The following is an 11,865-nucleotide window of genomic DNA, read 5'->3' on the forward strand; positions in this document are numbered from 1 at the left end:
TATATATATATATATATATATATATATATATATGTAGATGTCCATCTTGTTCTTGAACTTCAAGCAGTCGGGGATGCATTCCTGAAACGGCATCTCAGTCACTGGTTTTAAATCATCAGTCTTTACTTTCATTGAACGTAGAAGTTTTGTTCATCTTGAATAATATTCATATGAATTACACCAGCAATGTTACAAAACACCAGTGCTGTTGAACTCAGATTTATAAAAAATAGAATCAGCTGAAGGCCAGTGCTTATTTTTACCTGTCTATGGCTTCACACGCGCAGGTGAGTCTAAATCAAGGGCGTCCTAGTCCAGCCTTTGAGCTCTACCAAAACGCACCTTGCAGCTCTCTCCTCTCTCCAACAGAACTGAATCAAATGGCTCATCGGCAGATTTTATCTCTGCAGAGGCCTGTTAACGACCCATTAATTTGATTCATTTGTTTATTAAAAATCCTTGCTCAAATGCTCCTTCATTTTCTAGATTGCTGCCTTATTTATACGCCTGGGACCAAGCTTTTATTTCGAGGACAAGCATCTACATTGAAATTTAACTCTACATGCCGTAGCTGGCGTTACACGCAATCTTAAAGCTCTACTCAAAATCGGAGCAGATGATTTAAAAATTGTTTTTACAACACAGAAGACAGATAAAAGTTAGCAATGAAATGGAAAATAATAATAGTAGACGGCCTTAAACATTTTGTAAGACATTAAATCAAATGCAATACTGATCGAAACAAACACTAATCAAACGCCAAACTTCTTCGCGCAGGCGGTGAAGCGCTTCATGAACATGGAGTGTAAATGTCACGGCGTGAGCGGCTCCTGCACGCTGCGGACCTGCTGGATGGCCCTGTCAGACTTCAGGAAGACGGGCGACTACCTGCGGAGGAAGTACAACGGGGCGGTGGAGGTGATCATGAATCAGGACGGGACAGGCTTTACTGTGGCCAACAAAGCCTTCAGGAAGGCCACCAAGAACGATCTGGTGTACTTTGAGAACTCTCCGGATTATTGCCTCCAAGACAAAGCAGCAGGTAGGACTGCGAAGGCGAGGAGGGGGTGGAAGACAGAGGGGCTGTTTCTCATGGATGTTGATGGATTGCCCAGGCTCTCTTATGTTTTAGAGGTGCTATTTATGTGTTTTGTGTATGCTCATGCATGACTAGTGTGTTTTGTGGTCATGAATGTCAGTGTGCGGGTGTATGCATGTGTGTATGTGTGTGTGTAATAGTAGTCAGATAACACAGCAGGCCTCCCCTGTGATGTTGGTGGAAGCTAATATCCTTGTACCCTGAGGACATGGTTGTTCTGTGACCACCTGACCTCTGTCAGTCTGTCAATTCTCTCTCACACACACACACACTCACACACACGCACGCACACACAACCTTGTGGTGAGGAGACGTCTTGATTCCTCTTTAAACAATGAACCTGATCATACATGACTGTTTCAAACTGACCGGGTGATGGATGAAGAACGGTTGGACAGTATTTGATGACATTACGTTGAAGCTTTTTCCAGCTTTTCCATGCACTCTCTCATCTTGCCTCCCTGTCTCTCTGTCCCTTCATCCACCCTCCCCCTGTCATTCTCACCTTCTCAGTGGAATCCACAGCCTAGGGACACAAGCAGCTAATTAAAAAAAAAAAAAGTCACTTCTCTGTGTCTGTCACAGTCTTTCTCCCTCTCTGTCTGTCTGAGCTAAGCGTAGCTTGAGGGCAGAGTGGGCCTCCGAGTGTGAGAGCCTGTCTGTCTGTCACGCTCCACTGTCCATTTAACCCTCACACACACACACACAGATGCTTCAAAGGGAGCAGTGGCTTGGGAAAGGCAGTGTAACTACAGGCCGCTTTACCAACACCGCATAGTTGTGTGTGTGGGTCTGTTGTTGTACAGGCCGCTTGTTGTGATAGGTAGCAGTTCAAACAGGGAGCTTCTCACACCAAACATGAGCGCTAATCTCTGTGGGGATGACATCCACATAAGACATGGACAATGTGCCGCTGCGCTGAGTGGTAGCCCGGCTGCTAAGCGCTACGAGGCATTCATCTCCGCTGACGACCGTTTTAAATTGATTTGGCATCATAACCGCATATAGTGAAACTCAAAGCACCTAAACGCCGTCAGATTCACTCGCTTTACCAGAAATTTTAAAAGTTTCAGCTGCGCTGTTCTACTGCTTTTAGCTGCTCTCAGTTAGCACCTGTTTTTTTTCTTTTTTGCGGTTTATATATTTTTCTAGACTAAGATAAGCTCTCCAAATCTGATTGAGAACCTTTACTCTTTGTATGGAAGCGTCAGTAAACTGCTTGGTCTGTATTAGGCATTGCAAATAGGTAATACTTTACATTCTTATTCATGTGGCTCTTGAAAGGGTGATTCTTAAATTCTCTCAGATCAGACTGATGAATTCTCCCAGGATTTCTGCAATACGAAGGTTATCACCTTCTCATCAAAGACTGATAAGATCTGTGTCAACAGGAATAAGAAAAAGGAGAATGCAATATTTAACGGCTAAGGATCAAAAAGATAATCTGGGAATTGCAGTATAACAATAATAGCAGTAAAACTTTGGTGTGTCCTGACGAACATTCAATAAAATTACAGTGCATGGCAAAACTTTTACTGGGATACATCTAAATATAGTCAAATGCAGCCATAACTTGAGCTTGTAGAGACATACAGACTTGCAGCTTTTACTCCAAGAAAAGGTGGCTCTACAACATATCGAATCGGGAAGCTACATACATAATTATGCCGCACTTTCCAGTTTTTTTATCTGTAGAAGGAATGCTTCACAATTATGCACTGCTTTGGTTCGATCATGCACACAAGTTTCTGATAAAATTCATTGAAGTTTGTGACAAAATGTGAAATTTTGTACTGTATGTCTTTATTACTTTAGGAAGACAGATAAGTAAACTCTCAAACGCTCTGCGCAGGTTCTCTGGGCACCGCCGGACGGGTCTGCAACAAGACATCGCGTGGCACGGACGGCTGTGAGGTCATGTGCTGCGGGAGAGGCTACGACACCACCCGAGTCATGCAAATCACAAAGTGCGAGTGCAAGTTCAAATGGTGCTGCGCGGTGGAGTGCAAGGACTGCGAGGAGGCTGTGGACATACACACGTGCAAGGCCCCTAAGCGAGCAGAGTGGTTGGACAAGACCTGAGGTCGCGCTGCTCCTCTGCTCCCGTCAAACGCAGCCCCACCCGACACCCCTTCGCAGGACATCATGTAGAAAAAAAGTGGCATTCTGGAAATGTCTGTCCAAAAGTGCTATGCATCTCCGCCCCGACCTTGTCTCCTCATTGCATGGCTTTTTTTTTTCTTTCTTTTTTTTTTTTTTGGTTTGTTTTTTACTTGTTTGTGAAAGCACTAAGACTCCATTATCCATCGTAATGAGTCAACACATATTAGCTCCTATTTGTGAATGTCTGTGTGATTAAGCCTGCTGGGATCAGATGTCAGTGATAACAACTTGGCTTCAAACACAGATTCAGCCCAGACGACCTGCTTCTGATGTGTGGTACTGCTACTTTTCAAATGGTCTGCTGCTTTCATGATTCTTCAAAGACAGATGTTACTTGAGCCTTGAAACATATCCAGTATTATTAATGGCATCATATCATATACTCACATAACTTTGCTTTGTTTATGTTTGTTTTTTGGGGGGGGGGGTTGGGATACGGGGGGTACGAGGATTATCTTTTGGGATAAAAACAAAGCAAAAAGCATACTTGGTTGGACTGTGGACAGTACCTTGGAAAGTGCAATTCAAGATGTCTAAACATGGCAACACGTTGCCGGACAAGCGTCCAGGAAGAGGACTGCTAGAGAAAAAGGAGATGGACAACCAGAGGAATTTTAAAATAATGGACAAATGCATCACTGGAGCATAGAGTGGCACTGTGTAAAAAGGACAGACAAAAAGGAGGAAAATGAAAAACAAAAACTGTTTATAGTGGATTATTTAATTTGTAAAGTGTTGTTTCATTCCTCATCTGTTGATGAGACTGCACTACATTGGCTGATGCAAGGAGAGAGAAGAGCACTTGCATTACTGTGATTATACAGTGAGTTTTAGTCTTTTGTGTGTGTGAGTGTGTGTGTATGTATGTGTGATTAGAAAAACCTGCTGCTGAGAAGAAGACAAAGAAAACCGAGGCGTTTATGGGTCACACATCAACCACGACACCCACAGATTTCACCTTTCTGTTCTTGAGCTTGCTTGTATAACATTTTGTATAACTCTCTATCTAAACAGATGTTCATATAAAATATATGGTGAATTAGTTTGTTGCTGCTTGGTTTTGTTTTTATCAAGTCACATATATCAAATAATGGGCAAATGATGGCAAGTTAAGCGAGTCAGTCCTGATGAGACCAAAACAAAGAGCAACTATATATTTGTAAAGTTTTATTGCAGTCACATAAAATGTGAAAGTACTAATATTACAAACTGCAGTACTATGCGACTATTTTAAACAAAGTCTTATTGTTTTCCAAATCTGACTCCAAGGTACTGCTTTCTATTTAAAGTGGTATTGATCATAGTTTTTCCCAGCCTGATTGAGTTTTCTGAGCTCAGGGTCTAAGAAACTCATCTATGATTAGTTTATCAATACGTATATTGTGTTTCACATTTTCAGCTAACAGGCGTTAAGGAACTATTTTACTGGGTACTGAACAGTGTAACGGTAAACATTTTATTTCTTATTCTCCATCATAAGGTTGCGTATCTGTTTCTTTGCTACGGGGATAAGCAGTTATTTGTAAATAATTTTGTTTCCGTAAAAAATGTGCCATACATAATTCGATGCTTAGCTTTGAAAATCTCTTTATTGGAACTGTTTGAAACATTCGTGAGCTTTGCAGAGATGTTATACATACAGCTCATATACGTCACTGTATATGTAAGCAAGCTGTACTCCAATATCAACATAATGACCTTAATAATTCTCACTATGCAAATGATTTCTCTGCACCTATTAGGATTTACTATTCTTGGCGTTCTAAGTGCCTAAAGTAGCTCCAAGCGTAACTTCCTTCATCCTGACAGCTTTGCACAATGAGTTCGACACCCTTGATCCCAATATGCATGCATTATATGAAACAGGAATTAATCATGAATGATACACATACTTCATAAACCTGACAGAACTTAATGCTTCACAAAATGTGCTCTTTTTGTTTATGTTTAGCTACAGATTTTAAGATGTTAAGAAACTGTTTAGCAGCCATTTTTTGTATTTTTTCAAGGAATTAACAATAGATATGGCAACAAAATTGCTTTTTAGCAAGAAGTTGTTGGTAACATGTAACCAAAGATTCAATTTAAAATAGTTTCATAGCCAAGTTGTGTATATGTTAGCACTGATCCACCAATCCACCCCTTGAATGTAGAAGCCATGTGATGCATGACTGAAACTTAAGTCACCATTGAATGGCTTTAAAAGAAACAAAAAAATCCCCCAAAAGGTTAAGAAGTTGAACTTTCAATGACTGACAAGAGTGAAAAAGTTAAGAAAAACTTGAAAGACCCCCTAAATGAAAGATAATTATTGATAAAACCTCAAAAAAAAAAAAAAAATAATAATAATAATAGAGAGATGACCCAAGACTTGTATGCAGAACTGTATTTCAGCAACAAAAGGTTGGTTATGTGTGGATCAGGGTGAGGAGTGTTGTGTCAGTCAAGGAGAGGGAAGTGTTTTATTAAAGACCCAGCCTAAAAACCCCAACCCCTGCTCGCCCTCTNCCTCCCTGTGTGGAATTCCAGGTGGGTCCCAGGCTAATGACTAGATGGCTGTAATTACCCAGGGCTGTTGATAGCTGGAGATGGGACATGGTCGTGCCACAGAGGGCCTAGTGTGGGCTCCTACTGGGACCACATTTAATCAAAGGCTTCTTGGGCGGCTTATCACAGGGAATACTTTCCAGCAATCTTCTCAGCCTCAGCCCCCTCTGCTTCCCAGACTCCAGTTGATTCTTTTTTGCATTTGAGTCCAAAGACCTCCAGTCTAGAAAATATATCGCACTCAAGCACTGAAGGAAAACGCCAAAGGATTCCTTAAAATGTTTTTGAGACTCACACAATTCAGTCACCAACTTCTTCTTTTTTTTTTTTTTTTACAAAGGTTTTTGTAACACCTCACTGAGTTCTGGTGATAAAGTCATCTCTCCTTAGAACAGGAGACCTGAAGTAAAGAGCCACAAGAAATGTGATCTTAAGTAAAAAGCTGGTTATTAAAATTCTCCTTCACAGTATAGGAAGAGAAGCCTGACATGATTTATGACTTACCTGTTATCCTGCAAACCTTATTTCCCCTGAAACAGCCATCAACATCCCCCAAGTGGTCTTTAAATAGCTACAAGAGGCCAATATCATTAGATAAGCTTTATTGCCTTTCCCAAGAGTAATATTATCAAGTCACACTAGTGAGACTATAGTGCCAGTGTCCTGTAGTCATTGCTATCCCTGTTCTGAATGCCAAGCCGAGAACGTTCCCGCCGTCGCAGACAAACCATTAGACTCAGCAACTCGGAGACAATGTTGGGGCAACGAGGTGGTGGAGGAGAGGCAGAGCCGACTAAACGAGGACACAAGAGGGACATCAAACATCCGATGTGTTTGTTTTCCATTGCAGAGAGGAATCATTACATAAAAGAGGTAGGCCAACTTTTCTAGGGTAAAAATCAAGAGGAGCATGTCGGAACAGATGCAGATGATCGTCTGTCTTTTTTTTCCCCCCTACATAAATAGCATAAGAAACTTATAGAAACATAGTTGGAAAACAGCAGTTCTTATTTAGGGAAAAAAATGTCAAAGATGAAAGGTGTGCCATAACCTTTTTGCACGATTGCTCACATCCTAAAACTCATTCTTCCTTGAAGCATCTTTTGCCACCACATTTCAAGAGTTCCTCACATTAATCAAGTTTAATTTAAGCAATAAAGAAAAGTGAAATTCAGTCAAAAGGTGATTCAACACGTTGAACATGTTGAACACTTGTGCAATTGGGTTACTGCACTTTATTTATTTATTTTTTCTCCCAGCCAGATTTGTTTGGATTGAATTGTCTTCAGTCCATTTGTGTGGCTTTGTAACAGGGATTTGATCCGTTTTCATATCCACTCTAACTTCCAGGCTCCCGGCGCTGCATAATTTCCAGATCTTTCACCACACCTGCCATTGTGTCATGATGCAAAGGCAATACAGACGAATGTGTTGCTTCATTCCAGTTCGACTATTCATAACACAGACGGAGCAAACATTTGTTCGACATTATCACAATTATTTAGAACTGTGCCAGTCTTCTTTTTTCTTTTTTTTTTCTTTTTTTTGCTGTAGATCTTGTTCTCACTCTTGGCTCCGTCAGTGTCTCAAATCTGACAGTAAAAGAAGATTTATGAAAGTTACGTCAAGGCTGCAACGCATGTCAGTCTGGGCAGTCTTTGCCAAATGACAAGTCTGAGAATAGAGATCGGACTCCAGGATTACGTCCACATCAATGCATGCGCACGCATGCATGCTTGACGTCCAACACAGAACTTGGCCAAGCAAGCGGATTATAATATTTGGTTCGTTCCCTACTGGAAGACAAGAAGTGCAACACAGCGACAGGAAATAGGATAAGTCAAAATGGCTCACGTAGGGATGAAAACGTTACTTAGCGAGTCTTTTTTTGCAGCAGATGCTAATCTAAGCTGAGCCTTATCTCCCGTGATTCATCATCATTACCAGCTCCATCTGGTGCTCATCCCTCTGACCGCCTCTTTCCTCCTTCCTGCCTCTGATGCAGGTATTTGTCAGCGGGAATCGGCCTCGTCGAGGTGGTCGCAGCATCAGCCAAGCGATCTGTTTTGCACACACAGACACATGTATACACCTGCAGGCTAAGACAGAAGGACCTCACCTATCACTTGTCTGGTCGAAGCTTCAGAATGTTAAAAGTGTTTCTGCTCTGTCACTCACTGCTCGCGACCAGATAGCACACAAATACATAAGTCTGTGCCTGCATGTGTGCAGTTGGGTTAGTTTACCCCTCGGGGCCAACACAACCTTTGTCTTCTTGCTGTCTTTTTTTTTTTTTGTGGGGTAAAGTTGACAGGGGTGTAGGCCCGTGAGGTCAGGGGTCATAGAGTTTAGGTATATCTGCAGAGAGAGCCTTCAGCTGCGGCATAAATGACCATCTCTGATCCGGTGCCTGTTGACACCTTCTAAACACCCGCAGCTTGCGCTCTGGCTGGCCGGCGGTGAGGTGCAGTGATTTAGAAGAGCACCTGCTTGGCCGGGTTTAGATCTGGCACGCAATGAGTCAACCTTTCTCGTAATGCTGGAGCTGGAAGTGAGTTTCTGTCAAACAGAAAGGATCCAAGAAGATTAAATGGCAATGAGAAATGGCAAAGCAAGCAAGCAAGCAAGCGCCGCATGGATAGGCTGAAAATATGAATGTGTTTTCTGTTCCCAGCAGCACATTTTGTCCAATTCTCTCCACCGGAGCGTCAGTATTCTAATGCTGCTGCTGTTTTGTCTCACAAGATAACTGTAAAGCGTTTAGCTTCAGACTTTTCATAAATTGTTGTATAGTTTTCCTCAAGCAACCTCTTAATCATGGTAGATAACATGGTGGACTGTATGACGGTGAACTGGACAGGTTAGGCCTTTTTATCTGACTCTAGAGTTATGCCTTTCATTTAGACAAAAATAAAAACCTACAGCAGGCCAGTGATGACTTCAGGACTGTTGGAGGCTTGCTGTCTGAGTTCAGAGAGTACAGAGTATTTGTGTGGATGGTCAGAGGTGTCTTAATTGATTGACAGCACATATTACATTTTTATTTTGCATTTTACAGAAAGTTATGATAATCTCCTTCGGTTGTTGTCGTGTATTTTCATAAAAAATAATTACATTTAACATCTGTGTGCCCAGATATGTCAGAAAAACAGACGTGTCCTAGATTTTTCCCAGCTATATGATGGCGCTTGACTGTAAATCATAAAGAATTAGCTGGAAGCCTTTTAAGAAAAATAAAGTCATGCATCCTGATGATAAAGAATTGCAATCATTCACTAGAAAAACTGAAAGCACAGGCTTGTTTTTTTTTGTTTTGTTTTGGTTTTTTTTCAGCATCACCTAGCATAAGATATTTGCTGCATAAACAAACGTGTTCGTTTGCGGCGCAGATTTTCTGCTGCACGGGGTGTGGAGCCGCTGTGAGGCAAGGGCTTCATATGCATGCGATGGTGCTAGAGTGTTTATCTAACTCCCTGTGTGGGAATTTACAGACACACCTCACGAAGGCACAAACAACGGTGACCTAGAAAAATAGTCGAAATTCCAGCAACATACCAGAGAATCTAGGGGTTTGCGCTGACAATGCAGACGCGAGGCAGAGGTGTGGGAAACAGAGGAGATAGAGGGTCAGGGTCAGCTTGTGTAGGCCTCACAGACGCAGATACCAGTGAGTGATACCAGCTGACACGTTCTGATGCTGACACTAACAGCGATACCACGGCTACCTGAGTGACACTGATAGATAGCGCAGAGCCATCCCAGACTGCAAGCCAGAAGTGATTCTTATGAATTTTTAGAAAGCAATTCTGACATCTTCAAATGTTCTTCAGACTTCTACTGGTGGGGGGGAAAAACATAAAAAATACATTTGTTTTAAAATCACATCGACTTCAACCCCTGCGTGTGTGGTAAATAAGTCAAAAGCTTCTTCTGAGATGTCTACCTGCACCCAGACATAATTCACAATTGTGTATTTGTTGTTGCTTCAAGTAGACTAAATGGTGTTTATCGCATCACCGGAGCCAGTAAGCTACTCTCAGTCTCCGAGACTCCTCACCTTTGAAAACACAAACCGACCAAAGATACACACAGGCTCACTTGTGCGACAGATCTCGAACTCGTCCCACAAACAAACACACTCCATGTGGAATGCGGGAGGCTGTTTTGTTTGTGTTTCGAGGTGCAGCTTTCGCTGGTTTTTATTGCTTCGGAGTATGTATTTGGCATCGTAAAGCCTCGGGACGGTCCTTATGTCTTCCTGGTTTTTTTCACGTACAGCCAGGAGTAGTAACTGTTTCCTTTGACTATGCTTCGCGTTGCAACAGGCAGCAAGGCTGCACATCATGAGTAAGGACACGGTACAGTAGCCTGAGTCGCTCGGTAAACAGTGGTAAACATAGCGAGCGCTCGGAATGACACGGCCAAATCCCGCGTGAGAAAACATTTACACCGAGCTGCCACTGGAACAATATCATTTCAGTTTTACAATAAAGTACTGCGCTAACTAAAACAACAGAAGCGAACTCATCTGTCCCTCTGTGTTCAGAGAGACGTGTTTATGCTCCAGCCTCTCACTGTCTTTAGGAAATATAATTAAATCGTTGATAGTGGTGCTTTTGTAAACTTTTAGTTGTGTTCTAGGAGCTTCTAAGACCCAATGTGGAGCCCAGATCTCATGGATTCAGAATATTTGCAAAAGTAAGTCAGCAACTAGCTAAATTCTGTGTAATTTATTGGAATTGTATGTGATACACCAGCAGAAAATGGTGCATACTTGTGAAGTGCAAGAAAAATGATACACGGAAAGTCGGAAATTTGTTGTCTCCCTTCGCATTCAGCCCCTTTACTCTGATACACCTAAATAAATACAGTGCTACAATTCATCTTCAGCAGCCATCTAATTAGTAAATTCATGTGTAATTTAATCAAGAACTGTTCTGTGAAGGCCTCAGAGATTTCTTTGAGAACGTTACTGAACAAGCAACATCAGCAACTCTAAGGAACAAATATTAATACAAGAACTGTTAGTCGTGCACTTCATAAATATGTCCTTTTACACGCAAGTATAATTTGCTACATCTAGGTTGTGTCCGATATCCTTCTTGAAAAGAACTGAATCCAGAATCCAGAAATGATGCTAATTCTTTTGATTGCATGGTATTTTTTTGTTTTTTCAAACTGTGACTGAAAGCAAATACTGTAAACACTACAGAAAGTACTGTAAAAGTAAACCAACTTAAAATCACAAGATAAAAATGACAAAGTTAGAAAAATAATCTATCTTAGTAACGCAAGGGCTAATTCTTTAAACTGCATAGACAAGATGGCACAACCACGCAAATGACAGAAGTGCAAAACAAACACAAGAGAGAAGAGCTTCATGGAAAAGGGAAGCAAATGAACTGCAGCGGTGTCCCAATGTCTGAATGAACTGCGGCACTTCAATTACACTGCGTTGAACTGAGCAGTGGAGACATGCATTGTTTTGGCAATAACATTTTGCATCCAAGTTTCTTTCAGTTACTACAGCCAACTTCTGACACTGTTTTGATCCACCTCAGAAGGGAGATTTGCTCCTCTTGTGCAGAGAATGTGGAGGAGGGAGAAGCGTAGGTGTGCTTGCCAGATTGCACATATATGGCGCGAAAGCACTATAAATCACTCATGCGATATGTTTCGCGTGGTTTTAAGGCGCTGTGTTTGTGCAATGTTTATGCTGATTCAAAGATATTCCCATTCAAATGCAGATACGTCAGTTAAATTAACATTTCAGACTACTCGAAGCGAGGTTCTGTCAGCATAAAAGGTGAGGTACAGAAGACAATAGTCCCAACACTTAAATAAAACACAGAAGTCTATCTAGAGGGGTGAGCATGATTGGTTTCTGCATATTTTTGGGGGGGATTTGATATCCCAGATCGTTCTTATCTTCTAGGCTGCAGATCAGCGTTCCGTTTTTGTAGATAACGTTCCCTGATTCCTGACTGCGGCTTCCACCTGATCTCTGCCCACTCCAACAACGGAGCCGAGAATGTGATTAAACATGGTGAACTCAG

At 41.7% G+C, this 11,865-nt stretch overlaps 1 protein-coding gene across 5 annotated transcripts in view; it reads left to right on the forward strand.

The window, feature by feature from the left end:
• The window catches only part of LOC103467401 (protein Wnt-2b), an 18,071-nt gene extending 13,767 nt beyond the window's left edge, over nt 1-4,304 (forward strand). For all 5 annotated transcript variants that reach the window (XM_008413744.1, XM_017305611.1, XM_008413743.2 and 2 more), the window contains 2 exons: nt 778-1,042; nt 2,952-4,304. In XM_008413744.1, the coding sequence (XP_008411966.1) occupies nt 778-1,042; nt 2,952-3,181 (495 nt within the window). In that variant the 3' untranslated portion in view covers nt 3,182-4,304. The remainder of the gene's footprint in view (nt 1-777; nt 1,043-2,951) is intronic.
• The last annotated feature ends 7,561 nt before the right edge of the window (nt 4,305-11,865 follow it).

This window comes from Poecilia reticulata, linkage group LG7 (genome assembly GCF_000633615.1).
Source record: "Poecilia reticulata strain Guanapo linkage group LG7, Guppy_female_1.0+MT, whole genome shotgun sequence".
Taxonomy (NCBI): domain Eukaryota; kingdom Metazoa; phylum Chordata; class Actinopteri; order Cyprinodontiformes; family Poeciliidae; genus Poecilia; species Poecilia reticulata.